Source organism: Bos indicus, chromosome 19 (assembly GCF_029378745.1).
Source record: "Bos indicus isolate NIAB-ARS_2022 breed Sahiwal x Tharparkar chromosome 19, NIAB-ARS_B.indTharparkar_mat_pri_1.0, whole genome shotgun sequence".
Taxonomy (NCBI): domain Eukaryota; kingdom Metazoa; phylum Chordata; class Mammalia; order Artiodactyla; family Bovidae; genus Bos; species Bos indicus.
In genome coordinates, this window is record NC_091778.1 from 16081909 (window position 1) to 16101011 (window position 19103).

At 41.0% G+C, this 19103-nt stretch overlaps 1 protein-coding gene across 1 annotated transcript in view; it reads left to right on the forward strand.

Annotated features, from left to right (window-relative positions):
• The window catches only part of SLFN11 (schlafen family member 11), a 24451-nt gene extending 13954 nt beyond the window's left edge, over positions 1 to 10497 (forward strand). Inside the window, exons 4-5 of the mRNA XM_019982360.2 lie at positions 6721 to 7444; positions 7765 to 10497. Of these exons, the coding sequence (XP_019837919.2) occupies positions 6721 to 7444; positions 7765 to 8575 (1535 nt within the window). The 3' untranslated portion in view covers positions 8576 to 10497. The remainder of the gene's footprint in view (positions 1 to 6720; positions 7445 to 7764) is intronic.
• Positions 10498 to 19103: the final 8606 nt, after the last annotated feature.

Below are 19103 nucleotides of genomic sequence, written 5' to 3' on the forward strand. Positions count from 1 at the left end.
CCCGAGTCTCTTGCATTGGCTGGCAGATTCTTTACCACTGAGCCACGAGGGAAGCGTCCTATGTATGTGGAAATGTCTATTGAGGACCATTAAGTTAATAGATAATGATGTTCCAATTAAGATTTCTTTTTCACCTTACCTAGTTGAGCTCTTTGCATTCATTTGCATATCAACTTATATTTTACTAATTGTCCACAATAAACAGTACTAAATCTAAGAATAAACATAAGCATTGATAATTATTTTTTAAATTCAATAAATTCTATTTTAGTAGAGCTTATTAACATTGAATATACTATATCTAAAAACAAAACACTGGGCTTTATGCTCATAGAGTGATAACCTATTATTGTGGTATAAAAAATAAATTTTCCAGGAATCACACCAAATATTTGAAGAACAGACACTATTCAAATTATTCCAGAGTCAAAAAAAAAAGGAAAATTCCCAGTTTATTTTAAATGGGAGTAACAGTAATTGCAAAACTTGACAGCGATAGCATACAAAAGGAAAACTCAGACTAATCTTCCTTATGAATGAAAATGCAAAGACAGAACTCCAGAAATGAAAGGATGGATCAACCTTAAGAGAGTAATTATTATAATCCACCATTTCTTCATGCAGAAAATTTTATGATTGTCCTCTTATATACTGAAAAAGCATTTGAAAAGCATGAATATACATTTTAATTTTTAGAAGATAATAAAATAGCAACCCATAGATAATTATTTAATATTATATTTATATCTATGTATTGATATCTATATCTATCAATGTCCCCCAAAGACCATTATGTTAATAGGGAGATATAAGAAGCATTCTATTAAATTTGGGAACAAAAGCATTATGTGCACTATTACAACTTTTGTGCAGTATTAATTAGCCAATGACATTAAATAAGAGAAAGAAATTAAAGGGATAAAAACTGAAGAACATAGGATCATATTCAAGAGAATCCAATGGAAAACTATTATAAACAATAGAAGAATTCAGATTGAATACCAATAGTTATATTAATAACATTATATGAAGCACATGTCAAAATTAATATGCAAAAATTCAGTTTCCTAATATAACAAACAATCTACCCAATTTTCAATAGCAACAAAAAGTTCAAATATCTAAGATAAGCTGATCTGAGAAAAAATTTTAAATAATATTGAAGGACACAGAAGAAAAATAAAATGGAAAAACATGTTATATTTTTGAAGGGAAGAAAGCTGTCAATTTTCTCTAAGTTATTTTATAAACTTAGTGAGATATTAATTAAAAAAAAAAAACAAGAGATTAACTTAACTTCACTGGAACTTAAGTGAAAAAATAAGTAAGAAGAGCCAGGAAATAAAAATCTGAAAAAGAAGAGAATAAAGAAGGGCACTCCAGATATGAAATCACTATAAAGCCTCAAATAGAAACAGAGTAATATTGGCATATAATTAGATCAAGGGTACAGAATAGAAGATCTGAAAATAGATGCAAACACATATCAGAATTTAGTTCGTGATGGAACTGGTCTCTCAACTAAGGGAGAAGAATGGGGATGTTTCAATAAAGAGACATTAGGATAACTGGGTGGTAATTTATTTTTAAAAAGATAGATTCATGATTTATACTATATACCAACATAAGCTCTAAATCAATCAAGAATTTTCAAAAAAAATCAAAGCCATAAGTTTTCTAGAAGAATACATTCATAAATGTCTTTATGCTTTTGGCATGAGGATTAGAACAATTAAGATTCAAAATCCAGAAGCCATGAAAGTATACTGATATATATGATTACATTAAAAAAAAAAAAAAAGCAGTGTGCATGGTTAAAACAACTAAGTACAAAGTCAAAGGGCCATTGACCAGCTAGGAAAAATATTTGCAACTGATATTACAGAGGCCCAATGCCTCTCATATAAAAAAAGCTTCCAAAAGTTGATAAGGATAAAGAACAACTTAACAGAAAAATCAACGTAGTTCAGAGCAAATAAAATTCAAATGGCTTTCAAACATTTGAAAAGATGCCTAACAGTAATCAAAATAAGACATGTAAATTTAAACAAGCTATCATTTGTATCTACTGGATTGTTAAAAAAAAAAAATCTGATATTATCATTTGTATGCTATACTGCTATTTCACGGCATTTGTATGCTATGCTATGCAAGTCTTCCCATTCATTACTGGCAGGGATACCTATTGGTACAACCATGGAGGACAATTTGGCAATATCTACCAGAAGGACAGATGCATTTGCCCTTTTATCCAGTAATCCCACTTCTGGGACTTTTAAAATTATTATTATTTTGGCCATACCACATGGCTTGTGGGATCTTAGTTCCCTGACTCGGGATCAAATCCAGCTCCTCGCCAGTGAAAGTGCTGAGTCTTAATCACTGGACTGCCAGGGAGTTCCTGGGAGTTTATACTTTATATATACCTGTATGCACACTAAATGTCCAGGTCTGTGTACAAGGTTACTCATTGTAATGGGCTTCCCAGGTGGCTCAGTGGTAAAGAATCTGCCTACCAATGCAGAAGACATGGTTTGATCCCTGTGCAGGCAAGATCCCCTGTAGGAGGAAATGGCAACACACTCCAGAATTCTTGCCTGGGAAATCCCATAGACAGAGGAGCCTGGTGGACTACAGTCCATAAGGTCTCAAAGAGTCAGACACGACTGAGGATTGAGCGAATGAGAGTGCACTCATTGTAATATTCTTGTAATAGCAAAAGGTTGAGACAGGGGCTTCCTTGGTGGTCCAGTGGTTGAGAGCCTGCCTTGTAGCATTGGGGTTGCAAGTTCCATCTCTGGTCAGGGAACTGGGATTTCATATGTCACGGAGCAACTGGAGAATCCATGGTTTGCGATGAAAGGTTCCACATTCTGCATCTAGGACCCTACACAGCTAGGTAAATAAATATTTATTTTTAAAAAGTTGGAGCAAACACACAAGAACCCATCAACAGGGACTTATGTCACATCCATAAGATGGCATGTTAGACAAATGTGGAAAAAACACAAGTTCTTGGCACTTGTATAGAAAGATCTCCCACACATATTGCTGGCCAAAAAGATGTGAGGGCTGATCGCTTGTATTTACACGAAGAAGTTTTGGAAGAATAGGTGAGAAACTGGCAAAAAAATAAAAAGGTCTGTGTTAGGGGAGTAGGATGGGGTTGAAGAGAGAGGAAAAGAGCAAACAGGAGTAGAAGTGTTTTGGTATTTGGACTATGTGGATGTATTACCTAGTTAGAACTATTTTTTAAAGCAAATTTTCATTTTCAGGGTCTGCTATTATTAGATTCTGAACTCTCAACGTGGTAAATAATCAGTTCAGTTTCGGTTTTGCAGTGGGAGTCCAGATACTACGGATAGGGAAATCCACTATTGATTGACAGTAGTTTAGCTTCAGATGAAACACTATAAACGTTTCTTGAAAGAAATGTAATGACTCTCTGGAATTTTGTCTGTGCCTGGCATTATGGATACTAGAGAAAGTCAGGGGTTAGAGTACTGGGTCAGATCCGGCCAGCCCCGAAGGACCTCCATCCTGGGGTCCTGAACTGTGAGGTGCCCTCACCTGATTTCTTGTAGTTGGAAGAGCCATCAGTCCAGATACTTCAGGGATGTGTGTGTAACGGTTTCCCTAGACCATCTACTGCATAGCACAGGGAACTCTGCTTAATATTGTGTAACAGCCTAAATGGGAGAAGGTTTTGAAAAAGAATAGACACTAGACATGTGTATATTTGTGTAAAAGAATCACTTTGCTATATACCTGAAACTAACACATTGTTAATCAACTATACTCTAAAATAAAATACTCTTAAAAATATTTACTTATTGGACTTCCCCAGTGGTACAGTGATTAAGAATCCATCTGCTGACACAGAGGACTTAGGTTCGATCCCTTGTCTGGGAAGATTCCACATGCCACGGAGCAACTGAGCCCATGCTCCACGATTGCTGAAGCCCGTATGCCTAGAGTTTGTGTTCTGCAACTAGAGACGCCATCAAAATAAGAAGCCAGCGTACCACAGCTAGAGAGTAGCCTCTTCAACTAGAGAAAAACCTGTGTGCAGCAATGAAGACCCAATGCAATCAAAAATAAATTAATACATTTATTTTTAAATTTTATTTATTTAAGCCGAACTGGGTTGCAGCATGTGGACTTTTAGTTGTGGTATGCTTGCAGGATCTAGTTCCCCAACCAGGGATTGAACCCAGGCCTCCTGCATTGGGAGTGCCCAGTCTTACCCACCGGGAGTCTAGGGACTCCCTAATATAAATTAAAAAAAAAAATTCACACACACACACAAACATAAAAGATTTCCCTAGATCCATGGTGAGATTAGTGCTTAGTATGGATATGAAATTCTGTGAGAACCCTGAGGAGAGAACAAACATGGGGGTTCTGGAAGGACTGGAAGGACTAAGATGTCAAAAGTAGAGGTTTTTTTTGGAATCCCCTTGCTTTTTCTAAGATCCAGCCAGGTCTTAGTTGTGGCACACAGAATCTTCCACCTTTGTTGCACCATGTTGGATCTAGCGCCCCAACCAAGGAATCCACCTGCAATATGGGAGACCTGGGTTCGATCCCTGGGTTGGGAAGATTCCTTGGAGAAGGGAACAGCTACCCACTCCAGTATTCTGGCCTGGAGAATTCTATGGACAATACAGTCCAGGGGGTCGCAAAGAGTTGGACACGACTGAGCGACTTTCACTTTCAAAAGTAGAGGAGGGCATTCGAGTCTCAGGGAACACCTACACAAAGGCACAGAGGCCCCAAGTCACATGGAGAGTGGTAATTACTCTGGTGCACATGGAGTGGTTGACATTTTATTGACACCTAGTCTGGCCCCTGTCATTAAGTGCCATGTAGAATATCAAAGAAATGAAAGGGACACATTGCCTCCACATAATTTCCTTGGGAAGCATATCCCATTATGTAATTAAAGAAAAATAAGAGCTATTTGATGAGGAGGAGGTGCTATGAACATCAAATGCTTTAGTGACATGCTCCACTTAGCAGCAGGGGTAGTCTGTGTGGCTTGCAGGGCTGTGCAGTAGAAACAGCGAGAGGGTCTGGTGTCCGAGACACCACTGGGTCCAGCCCTCGGCTCTGCCACTTCCCAGTGATGTGACCATGGGCCAGGCACTTGACCTGTTTGAGTTCCCATTTACTCATATGAAAAAGAGAACAGTCATTATATCTGCCTTGCAAAATTGTGAGAACCACAGATGCATGTCAACTCCCGGGTATAATCAACAAATGATGTGTTTTCTTATTTTATACTTCCTTTTGGTTTGGTTTCTAAAGCTGCATGTTAAAACATATCCTTATATCGTCTGTCCATCCAAAGATGCATGGTTCCCCCTATCTTTTAAATATTTATTTATTTATTTTTGGCTGTGATGGGTCTTGTTGCTGCTCAGGCTTTTCTCTAGTTGTGGCAAGTGAGGGCTACTCTCCAGCGGCAGTGCGTGGGCTTCTCATCGTGGTGGCTTCTTTTGTCATGGAGCACGGGCTCTAGGTGCTCAGGCTTCAGTAGTCGTGGCACGTGGGTTCAGTAGCTGTGGCTCCCGGCCTCAAGAGCACAGGCTCAGTAGTCATGGTGCATGGGCTTAGCTGCTCTGCAGCATATGGGATCTTCTTGGATCAGGGATCGAACCTGGGTCTTATGCATTGGCAGGAGGGTTCTTTACCACTAGGAGTCACCAGGGAAGCCCTCCTCCCACTTTTTAACATCTCCAAAATCCAGATGTGTCTCATCATAGATTCCATCTCCTACTCACCACCACCCAGGTTACAGGCAAAATCAAGTTAAGCAAACATCTGGTACACGTGAGAAAGCACCACGGCAAGGAACAATAAACAACCACCAATGAAATATGGGTAATTTCACTGGAAATCAACACTACAGATCCAGATTCTAGAATGTGATCTGATACCGCCACCACAGAATGACAATGGTATCCTCATTCCTCCCCCCACCTCTTTGGAACAAATGATCATCGACAAGTTTAAAACCCTACCGGGCAAAGTTTATTCTCATGTCACAACATTGCTCCTTGCTCCCTCATGTCAAAGGAAGACTCTTTGTTACGGGTGCAGTCTTACATAGATCTGTGGGTGAGTGATGCTTCAGCAGAGTTACCTCAGAGTCTGATCTCAGGGTCTCCCAGTGCAGGGCTGCATGGAGTTTCCTGCTAGTAAAGTTCTCATGGCTCCATCTTCTCCACTGACATTTAATGACCACCTTCTTCTTGGAAGGGCTCTTCCTACTTCCATCAGTGGGGACTGTTCAGGGGCATTTTGAGATTCAGGTGCTTTAAGAGTAGCAAGGGAAAGAATAACTTCTCAACCAGCTACAAAGAGCACACACTTTATGCTATTTCAGTTATTCCTCACCATAAAAGATGTGCTATTTTTGTAAACATGGATTTCTGTTCGTTTTACAGATGAGGGAACAGTCTTAGGTTAAGAAATTTACCAGGGTCATAAACATAATAAGCACATAGGCTTAGATGAAGTGTGTCAGACTGTCAAGGCTTCTTTTTCTTCACTGTAATATAATGATGTTGGCAAAAGAATGTATATAAAATATGTAATTTATAATAATTAATAAGATTACAATTTAAGTATAAGTATTTAGCAATTTTGATTAATTACAATTAATCATAAAAACATGACCTTTGCCCTTAAACATATAATCTTTTCCATATCTAGTGACACCAGGATGTCTGACATATACCCCTGAATCTCTCCAGAAGGAACTGTTCTCGCAGAATGAAGGTTTGGAGGAATTAATAAATACGCAAATAGACCCATCCTCCCAGGGAATTTTAATCCTTTCTACAAGCTGGGCTGTGGACCTGAACTTGGAAGAGAAGCAAGGAGTCATCTGTGATGCTCTGCTGATAGCGCAGAACAGGCCGCCCATTCTCTACACCATCCTCAGGGGGCACGACGCAGAGGGGCAGTCCTATTGCACTCGCACCGCCTTCACTCTGAAGCAGAAGCTGGTGAATACGGGAGGCTACACGGAAAATCTGTGTATCACGACCAAGGTCCTCCACCTGAGTCCCAAGGGCGGTGCACAGTCCTCGGCAGGCTCAGGCTCTGTGATTGATTATCCCAGTTCCTATCACCTTGCAGACACTCAGCAAATGGAAGCTTTGCTGCAGTCCCTTGTGATCGTCTTGCTTGGCTTCCGGTCTCTCTTGAGTGACAAGCTCGGCTGTGAGGTTTTAAATCTGCTCACAGCCAAGCAATATAAGATCTTCTCGAAAAACCTCCGCAAGAGCAAAGAGTTGTTTATCCATGGCTTACCTGGCTCAGGGAAGACGATCATGGCCATAAAGATCATGGAGAAGATCAGGAACACTTTTCACTGTGAGACACAGGAAATTCTCTACATTTGTGAGAACAAGCCTTTGAAGAATTTTATCAGGTAAGCAGTTGGATTTTTTTTTTTTTTTTTTGGCCGTACTGCATGGCTTAAGGGGATCGAACCCAGGCCCATTGCAGCAAAAGGGCCGAGTTCTAATCATTGGATGGCCAGGGAAGTCCCAAGCAGGTGGATCGTAGAGTCAGCAAATGAGGTTCTATCTAAATTCACTCCACATCCCTGACAACCTGAATCACCTTGTTTCTTGAGAGTAAGATGGTAAAATGATCTGTGGCAACAATACTGTATTTGTAGGAGTATGATCATTTTCTTCCTTTACTGACTCAAGAGAAAAGTGGGATGTGACTTTTTTATTTTCACAGGGGCAAAAATATCTGCCAGGCAGTGACCCGGAAGAGCTTCATGAAATATAACTTTGAATACATTCAACATATCATCATAGATGAAGCTCAGAATTTCCGCACTGAAGATGGGGAGTGGTATAGAAAGGCGAAAACCATCACTCAGAGAGACGTGGATTGCCCAAGAATTCTCTGGATCTTTCTGGACTACTTTCAGACCAGCCACATGGAGCGCATCGGCCTCCCTGCTCTCTCAGCCCAGTATCCAAGGGAAGAGCTCACCAGAGTGGTACGCAATGCAGGTCAAATAGCTGGATATCTACAACGTGTATTGCAGAAGGTCAGGAAAAATCCTCCATGTAACATCCCCCATGAGCCCCTGAAGATGTGCCTTAAAGCTGAATGGGCTCAGGATGTTCAGGGAACCTTAAATATTAAGAAGAACTTAACTCTGAATGCAATAGTAACGCACGTGGCAGACACCTGCAAGCTTCTCTTTGAAAGGGGCTATTCTCCCAAGGATGTTGCTGTGCTTGTCAGCACTGCAAAAGATGTGGAGAAATACCGGCAGAAGCTCTTGCAAGCAATGAGGAAGAAAGGGATAATGTGTCTCACCAATGAGAGTGACGTGGAGGGTGATCACGTGGTGTTGGACAGTGTCCGAAGATTCTCAGGTCTGGAAAGGAGCATTGTGTTTGGGATCCATCCAAGCACGGTGGAGCCGGCTATCTTACACAACGTTCTTGTCTGTCTGGCATCCAGAGCTAATCAACAGCTACATATTCTGTGGCAGCGTAAGGATAAAGAAGTATTCCAAACCAAAATGGGATGAGGCGATTTGCTCTCTCAGTATCCATGGATGCAATCTGATTGGTGTTGGAAGAAACTTGTCTTTTCCATTCATGGGTCAGCTAGAGATTTGGGCAGAGCTGACATACAGAATCTGGAACTTCCCTCTCTGGCTCTCTCCTTTCAGGGATTCCTCCCCAAACTCCTGGTAGTATTGTCCCAAATTCTGCCCCTGATTCTTCCAACCAGAAGGATAGTGGTTTTCTGAAGGAGCTTTAATCACCCTGCACAGCACAGACTGTGACCTGCCCTATGGCTAAAAGCCATAAAAACAATACATTTGTCCTGTGGCCATTGTTTCTTCTAAGTCTGGACCCTTATAGTGTATTTTTTTTAAAATTTGTCCAAGATCTATAGTTAATCTGCAGAAGGGTGGTCTGGTTGGGACTACTTGGCCAAATTAGAAGCAGAATTCTTGTTTCCAGAATTCTTGACATTTCTGTATGTCGCATTGATCCAGGATTTGGGAGATTCCCAAGATAGTTCAGACAGCAACTTAGTGGGTCTTAATAATTTTTGGCAGAACAGAGAGCACTGTACAATTATTTAATCTTTTACAATTGTAAGTTCCATTTTTTTGTCCTCAGAATATCCCAGATCAAGCTTTAATCATGATAGTAAGCATTGATTGTCACTTTACAAAGAAATAATAAGCCAATATAAAACAAAACTAAAGCCATTTTCTCTTTAAGTGAGAGCATTATAAACCAAAATCTGCTTCTAAAGGTGCACACAGGTTATTAAGTAAACAGAACTAGGAAAAATACAGTCTTTACAGATCAACTTCTCAACTCCGCTCTACTTAATGTTCTATAACATATCAACTTAAAATTTAAATCAAGTATATTCTTGAACTGTAATTTCCCCCTTTAGTTTTATATTTTGGTGGGCCAGTCTTATGGACTGAACATTTGTGTCCCTCCAAAATTCATAGGTTGAAGCCCTAACGTTTAGTGTGGATCTATAAGGAAGTCATTAAGGTTAAATGAGGTCATAGGAGGGGGTCTTGATCTCCTAAGATTGGAGACCTTAGAGAAGAGACACCCAAGAGCTCTTTCTGTCTCTTTCTCTGTCCACACACAAACACGAGGTCAAGTGAACACAGAGAGAGATGGTGGCCACTTCCAAGTCAAGAGAAGAGGCTCCAAGATGAAACAACTCCTACTGACACCATGATCTTAGATTCTCAGCATCTAGAACTTTGTGAAATAAATTTCTGTTCTTTAAGCCACCCAGTCTGTGGCATTTTGTTATTACATCCTGAGCAGACTAACATAGCCACAAAATTATTCTTCTAATTAAAACACTGATAATAGTGTTAGTTGCTCAGTCATGTCCGACTCTTTGCAACCCCATGGACTATAGCTCACCAGGCTCTTCTAACCATGGAATTCTCCAGGCAAGAATACTGGAGTGGGTAGCTATTCCCTTCTCCAGGGGATCTTTCTGACCCAGGGATCGAACCCAGGCCTCCCACATCGCAGGCAGATTCTTCACCATCTAAGCCACCAGGGAAGTCCTGCTACTTAATAACGCTAATGCATTTCTTATTTTTCTGTCTATACAAAACATTTGAAAAATGTTTCTGGTTTAAAAAATAACCACAAAATATTTGTACAACTAATGGAAATTTAAAACATTACATGACTAATATTCCACTTATTACTAGTCCTATTCTACTCCCCTTCTCCCATATTATAAGTTGTAAATTTTTCTTTCTCCTGTCTGTGTTTGCACATGGAATTCCACCCTCTTGACTTGAAACTGTAGGCTCTTCTAACTTCAGCAAAATAAGGAAAAAGTGTTCTTTCTTTCTGAGTGCATTAAATCAGCTACAACACTGCATCAAATAGTTATCTTTGTAAATGCTGTTTCTAATAAAATTGGTTTTGTAAGGTCCCTGGACTTGAGTTGCAATGTCTGTGAAAGTAATTCTTTAAAAATCTAATTCTGGAGCAAAGCCTGCCAACACGTCCTGCCCACGGTCCACTGCACACAGTGGGGTATCTCTCCAGAAACTTGCTTCTGACCTGTAAACTCCCCCATCCATTAAACCACCGGTGTCTCTGTTGCTGACTCCAGGCTGTTTCTTCAGTCTTGAAGCTGGGCAAGCACAGGCCTTGTAGGCCTGAGGGTGCAGTCCAGTAACTGGTGGAGCCAACCAAGAAACCAAAGAAACTCCCACTAGTGCCAAGATGTTGGAAAACACAGGATGGGGAATGGAAAGGTGCAGGGACTGTCCATGAGACTGTGGGGCCTGGAAGTTGCAGTGGTAAGCCTGGGGTGTCTGTCCTCGCTGAAGGAGGGCCACCAAGAGATCTGGAGAGCAATGGCCTCTAATGGCTCTGCTATTGTATCAGAGTGAGCCTTCTCTAATTGGCAAAGCTATCTTTCAAGAAGGATTTGGTATTTCTCTTGTGCCTCTGAGAAGTAAATCATCTATCTGGGCTCTCTGGAACTTTAATCTTACATGACCTCTAATGGGAAATAGATGGGGAAACAGTAGAAACAGTGGCAGACTTTATTTTTGTGGGCTCCAAAATCACTGCAGATGGTGATTGCAGCCATGAAATTAAAAGACGCTTACTCCTTGGAAGGAAAGTTATGACCAACCTAGATAGCATATTCAAAAGCAGAGACATTACTTTGCCAACAAATGTCTGTCTAGTCAAGGCTATGGTTTTTCCTGTGGTCATGTATGGATGTGAGAGTTGGACTGTGAAGAAAGCTGAGCACTGAAGAATTGATGCTTTTGAACTGTGGTGTTGGAGAAGACTCTTGAGAGACCCCTGGACTGCAAGGAGATCCAACCAGTCCATCCTAAAGGAGATCAGTCCTGGGTGTTCATTGGAAGGACTGATGCTGAAGCTGAAACTCCAGTACTTTGGCCACCTCATGCGAAGAGTTGACTCATTTGAAAAGACCCTGATGCTGGGAGGGATTAGGGGTGGGAGGAGAAGGGGATGACAGAGGATGAGATGGCTGGATGGCATCACCAACTCAATGGACATGAGTTTGGGTAAACTCTGGGAGTTGGTGATGGACAGGGAGGCCTGGCGTGCTGTGATTCATGGGGTCTCAAAGAGTCGGACACGACTGAGAGACTTAACTGAACTGAACTGAAGGATAAAGAAGGAAAAAAGAGCTTTTAGGTAAACTCTGTAGAAATAATTATGTTTGGGGAATGTCTATCTGAAATAGTCTCCCTAGATTTTGGTGACTTTGAAAATGAAGTTGAAAGAAGAGAATTCATGAGTCATTTCAAACAGGATAAAATATTGAAATATTAATTGCTGGGCAAGTCTTTATCTACCTTTGTTTGCTTAGGAGAGGAAGACTAAACATTACGTTTTCCAATCAGGAAATGCATGATTACTTGCTTCTTGTTTTTTTTTTTTTTTTTTTGCCAGAGATTAAGATTCTCAAGGGTTAAGATTATAATCAGTCATAATTCTTGTAACCAAGTTTCTTTATCCATCACATTGTGATCAAGTGTTTGTGCCTTTTTAAAAGACTTTTGACATTTGTTATTGCTGTACTCTGATGTTTTAGCAAAAGTGCTTCATCTTCAAGAAGATTCGTAGGAAGGGCCTCTTGACCATAACAGGTCTCTGATAAATTTCATCTTACACTGCTTAACTGATAGCTCAGTTGGTAAAGAATCCACCTGCAATGCAGGAGACCCTGGTTCGATTGATGGGCCAGGAAGATCTGCTGGAGAAGGGATAGGCTACTCACTTCAGTATTCTTGGGCTTCCCTTGTGGCTCAGCTGGTAAAGAATCCACCTGCAATGTGGGAGACCTGGGTTCTATCCCTGGGTTGGGAAGATCCCCTGGAGAAGGGAAAGGCTACCCACTCCAGTATTCTGGTCTGGAGAATTCCATGGACTATAGTCCATGCAAACAGTCGGGCACAACTGAGCGACTTTCACGGGATACTGCTGAACTGAGTAAGAACTTGAAGAATCCTAATAGAAGACCTGATGGCTTCATAAAAAGTTAACAGAAAGACTGGTTGCTGAATGACCTGGTAAATATGGTTATAACATTTATGGGTTTTGTCTGGAATGTTACTGTTTTTGATCTGTGTTTTTCATATATGAAGAAGCCCTTTTGCTCAAGTTGGCTATGATTTATAGCCATTTGGTAAACTACACCTGTGGGTAGAATTAAAGCATTTTTCATCTCTACCTGGTCCCTCCAGAAGTTAGAGACCCTGAAGTTCTGAGCAGCCTTCTCAGGGGGTGATAGAGACTATCTCCGGGCATGTGTAGGAATCTTAATGTTTTGGGGACTGAGAGACCCACCAAGTATAGCCTGAGAGATGCCTTTGGCACGGCTTCGCTGGCTTCCAGAAGCCTTTTGGGAATTCTGTCCGAGACTCCCAAGGAGTGCTCCCTCAGTCAGTTTGGAGGAGTCTCATTGCATGGTGTTAGGAGAAGGCAATGGTAGCCCACTCCAGTATTCTTGCCTGGAAAATCCCATGGATGGAGGAGCCTGGTAGGCTGTAGTCCATGGGGTTGCACAGAGTCGGACACAACTGAAGCGACTTAGCAGCAGCAGCAGCATTGCGTGGTGAGACTCTGAGTGTGGTCAATTGACTAGGCTTATTTTGCAAACAAATTACTTTTGATGGGCTGTGTTTGGTGGAATGAGGGTAATTTTAGAGAGAACAATATTCCAGTTCTGTTCATTGAGCTCTGTATTTATGTAAGTTATTGTGCTAGCCATACTTTTGCCCTGATGTTCTGGATGGAAAGAAAAAATTATCCAGTGAAATTGTCACAGAGTAAAACTACTTAGGAAGTGTGACACTGTTTGTTTAAATCTACCGCTAAAAGCACATGTAGGGGAACTTCCCTCCGGGTCCATTGGTTAAGAATCTGTAGGGAACACAGGTTCAATTCCCAGTTTGGAAGATCCCATATGGTGTGTGGAAAACTAAGCTCGAGTGCCACAGCTACTGAGCCCCACGTGCCCTAGAGCCCATGCTTCACAACAAGAGAAGCCACCACAATGAAAAGCCCACGCTCCACAACAGAGAGTAGCCCCTGCTTGCCACAACCAAGACCCAGCGCAGTCAAATTTTTTTTTCTTTTTTAAAAAGCTATAAAGAAGCACACAAATAAAATAAATACATTTTTAAAAGAAAAAGCACACATAGGGGCTTCCCTGATATGTGTGTCAGTTGCTCGGTCGTGTCCAGTTCTTTTCGACCCTATGGACTGTAGCCCACAAAGCTCCTCTATCCATTGGGATTCTCCAGGCCAGAATACTGGAGTGGATTGCCATGCTGTCCTCCAGGGGATCTTCCTGACCCAGGGATCGAACCTGCATCTCTTACGTCCCCTGCATTGGCAGGTGGGTTCTTAACCCACTAAACCAACCTGGGAAGCCCCTGATGGTTCAGTGGTTAAAACTCTGTGCTTCTATTACAGGGGGCTTGAGTCTGATTCCTGATCAGGAAGTTCCACATACTGCATGGTGTGGCCAAAAAAAAAAAAAATTTTTTTTTAAAGCATATGTATAATGCTTGTGTAACAATTGGATAAAATATATGGCCTATAAAGCGTTTCCTCATTAACATAACCTCTAAGCCTGTTCATGAGATCTGATTAGTTTTCCCTGAACATGAATGATTAGGTGAATATAAAGGAGGCCTAGGGACACAATCTGAGTCTAGACTAGGAGCCAACACCCCATCAAGTGTTGGATATTTTAATCATCAGTGCTTTCTATTGAAAGATTTGCAATTAAAAAGAGAAATGATGGAAGAATCTGCACATATTGAGGAAGTCAGAAGGTTTATACATGGCTGAACTTAAATTTTACTGACCAGAGCAGCCCGACTTGCGGCCCTTCAGACATGCACTGTGCATCTGCTTTGGCCACCGAGGAAGGGAATGCACTCAAAAGTCAAATGGGAGTAGCTGTGGTTCAGACAACCAAATTAAAACTAGGTGGCCTCTGTATACGTAATTTTGGACATGCTCTTGTATTACTGAAAACTTGAGTTTTTTAAAGGTTTATTTATTTTAATTGGAGTCTAATTACTTTATAATATTGTAGTGGTTTTTGCCATACATTGACATGAATCAGCCACAGATGTACATGTGTCCCCCATCCTGAACCCCCCTCCCACCTCCATCCCCATCCCATCCCTCAGGGTCATCCCAGTGCACCGGCCCTGAGGACCCTGTCTTATGCCTTGAACCTGTACTGGCGATCTATTTCATACATGATAATATACATGATTCAATGCTATTCTCTCAAATTATCCCACCCTCACCTTCTCCCACAGAGTCCAAAAGTCTGTTTTTTACATCTGTGTCTCTTTTGCTGTCTCACATATAGGGTGATTGTTATCATCTTTCTAAATTCCATATATACGTGTTAATATACTGTATTGGTGTTTTTCTTTCTGGCTTACTTCACTCTGTATGATAGGCTCCAGTTTCATCCACCTCATTAGAACTGTTTCAAACGCATTCTTTTAATGGCTGAGTTAATATTCCATTGTGTATATGTACCGCAGCTTTCTTATCCATTCATCTGCTGATGGACATCTAGGTTGCTTCCATGTCCTGGCTATTATAAGCAGTGCTGCAATGAACAGTGGGGTACATGTGTCTCTTTCAATTCTGGTTTCCTCGGTGTGTATGCCCAGTAGTGGGATTGCTGGGTCATAAGGCAGTTCTATTTCCAGTTTTTTAAGGAATCTCCGCACTATTCTCTATAGTTGCTGTACTGTTTGCATTTCCACCAACAGTGTAAGAGGGTTTCCTTTTCTCCGCACCCTCTCCAGCACTTATTGTTTGTAGACTTTTTGATAGCAGCCATTCTGACCGGCATGAGATGGTACCTCATTGTGGTTTTGATTTGCATTTCTCTGATGATGAGTGATGTTGAGCATCTTTTCATGTGTTTGTTAGCCATCTGTATGTCTTCTTTGGAGAAATGTCTGTTTAGTTCTTTGGCCCATTTTTTGATTAGGTCATTTATTTTTCTGGAATTGAGCTGTAGGAACTGCTCGTATATTTTTGAGATTAATTGTCAGTTGCTTTTTTTGCTGTTATTTTCTCCCATTCTGAAGGCTGTCTTTTCACCTTGCTTATAGTTTCCTTCATTGTGCAAAAGCTTTTAATTAGGTCCCATTTGTTTATTTTTGCTCTTATTTCCATTACTCTGGGAGGTGGGTCATAGAGGATCCTGCTGTGATTTATATCAGAGAGTGTTTTGCCTATGTTTTCCTCTATTTCTGGTCTTACATATAGATCTTTAATCCATTTTGAGTTTATTTTTGTGTATGGTGTTAGAAAGTGTTCTAGTTTCATTCTTTTACAAGTGGTTGACCAGTTTTCCCAGCACCACTTGTTAAAGAGATTGTCTTTTCTCCATTGTATATTCTTGCCTCCCTAAGGTGTCCATAGGTATGTGGATTTATCTATGGGCTTTATATTTTGTTCCATTGATCTATTTTTCTGTCTTTGTGCTAGTAAAATACTGTCTTGATGACTGTAGCTTTGCAGTATAGTTTGAAGTCAGGCAGGTTGATTCCTTCAGTTCCATTCTTCTTTCTCAAGATTGCTTTGGCTATTCGAGGCTTTTTGTATTTCCATACAAATTGTGAAGTTATTTGTTCTAGTTCTCTGAAAAATACCATTATTAGCTTGATAGGGATTCTACTGAATCTATAGATGGCTTTGGGTAGTATACTCATTTTCACTGTATTGATTCTTCCAATTCATGAACATAGTATATTTCTCCATCTATTTGTGTCATCTTTGAAAATCTTTCATCAGTGTTTTATAGTTTTCTATATATGGGTCTTTTGTTTCTTTAGGTAGATTTATTCCTAAATATTTTGTTCTTTTCATTGCATTGGTCAATGGAATTGACCATTAATTTCTCTTCTTAATTTCTCTTTCTGTTTTCTCATTGTTAGTGTATAGGAATGCAAGGGATTTCTGTGTGTTAATTTTATATCCTGCAACTTTACTATATTCATTGATTAGTTCTAAAACTTGAGTTTTCTGAACTGTATTTCAGACTGGGACAAAAACCACAGGCAGGTGTGGTATTATCTCTGAAGGCAGTTATTGCTTGTGTTTTGCTTAATTGTCATGATCCCCTCTGCGTTGTGGTGATGTCTCAGATAGGGGGTTTTCTAGCAGCCTGATCCCCATGTAAGAAGAATATGGAGCAGAGCCAAGGTGAATACCCAACAGACCTACAGTGTAAGTGAGAAAATGTTTGTTGTAAGCCTCTGAGGTTTGGGAATGGGTTTTTTCCTGCACCATGACCTGGCCTATATTGATGTGTATGTGAAGCATGTCAAGTGAAGCAGAGCAACAAAATGGAAAGGGTCTTGGACTTTGATGACCTTCTCAGAGGAATAATGGGCTTCCCTGGTGGCTCAGTGGTAAAGAATCTGCCTGCCAATGCAGGAGACACAGGCTTGTTCCCTGGATTGGGAAGATCCCCTGAAGAAAGAAATGGCAACCCATGCCAGTATTCTTGCCTGGAGAATCCCATGGACAGAGGAACCTGGTGGGCTACAGTCCATGGGGTCGCAAAAGAGTCAGACATGACTTAGCAAGTGAACAACAACAAACAACAGAGGAGTAACACAGCATTTTTTACTTCTCTATGAGAAATAGGAGGCAGTAGAGCAAAATTGGTAAGAGCAAGGGCTCAGGGGCCAGCTGCCTGGGTTCAGATCCCAGCTCTGCCTCCTTCTGGTTGGGCTTCCCTGGTGGCTCAGGTGGTAAAGAATCTGCCTGCAATGTGGGAGACCCGGGTTCAATCCCTGGGTCGGGAAGATCCCCTGAAGGAGGAAATGTCAACCCACTCCAGTATCCTTGCCTGGAGAATCCCATTCTCAGAAAAGCCTGGTGGGCTACAGCCTGTGAGGTCACAAAGAAGGTCTGACGTGACTGAGCAACTAACACTTTCACTTTCATGAGAAATACATTTCTAAATGATTTAATCCATTGTTAATTTGAGGTTTCTGTAAAAGCATCAGAACCAACCTCAGAACCCAAACACATGCCAACCTTACTCTCATCTCCTTGTCCCTCCTACTCATCCTAGGTAGTGAAGTGCCTTTATTCATATATCAACCTACATCTGTTGTACCATGTAGCAGACTCTGCTGTATCCTCTCACACTCTCTTGCAGGTTGAAGTTCTCTGGGAGCAGATGCTGAGCTGCTCTAAACAGATGCAAGATGTTTACAACAGAGCAAAGATGTTTACAACAGATGTTTAAACAGAGCAAGATGTTTACAACAGAGCAAACCCCCTGAAAAGAACAGGAGGAAGTAGACTTGGGTAGAGAAAGACGTTGAATGAGATGTAGCCCTCCAAGAACCTCAGCCATTCTGGCAGGATGCTGTGCAGTGAATTGTGCCCAACGGAGTTGTCCTGCGTGGAGCTGAATGGCTGAGGTTTGATATTGTCTATAACAATTTTCCCATTGTCAGTTGTGAGCTGAGGCTGGGAGTGGTCTGTGCCTCCAAGCAAGGCAGCTCATTGCAGTTGAGGTGGGCCCTGAAGGAGCTGACATTTAGAGGCTGGTCTGCCATCTGCCTTCTTCCAAGTCTGGGCAGGAAGCCTCCTTTGAAGGGGACGTGGGTGGTGCATCCCCACGTCCACAATACTCCAACTTCCTACAACTTCCTTTTATTCTCTCATGCACAAGACTGTAATGATCTCATTCCCTAAATATAGTTATTTTATTTTTATTAACATCCAAAACATTTTGTGTTGGGGTATAGTTGATTAGGAATGTTGTGATAGTTTCGGGTGAACAGTGAAGGGACTCAGCCACACATAGACATGTATCCATTCTCCCCCAAACCCCACTCCCATTCAATTACATTGAGCAGAGTTCCATGTGTTACACAACAGGTCTTTGTTGGTTATCCATTTTAAATATAGCAGCGTGTACATGTCCTTCCCAAAGTCCTTAACTATCCTTTCCCTCGGCAACCATGAGTTCCTTTTCTAAGTCTGTGAGTCTCTGTTTTGTAAGTAAGTTCATTTGTATCATTTTTTTTTTAGAGTCCACATATAAGGGATGTCATGTGATATTTCTCCTCTGTCCGGTTTATTTCACTCAGTATGATACTCTCTAGGTCCATCCATGTTGCTGCAAATGGCCTTACCCAAATATACTTCTGATCTATTCTGTGATTCATGGCAGCAACTGCATTTACAGTGTGTTTCACGTAGTTCTAAAAGACCAGGATACAGTTGCCTTTCTACACTGGAGAATCTATATAACCAAAAATTCTACAGCACCTGTTTTTACGCTTTTTCTTTCTTCTGCCATCAACACACGGGGAACGGAGGGAGGCTCAAAATGCTTTGTTCAATTTCTTTTCTTTTTAGCAGGAAAAACCCCACCCATTTGCAATCTGAATGACCGTAAGTTCTCTAGTTATCAGTGACATTGAGATTTTTAAGACCCAACTGATATTGTCTGAGCTCTCATTATGTGTAAATACA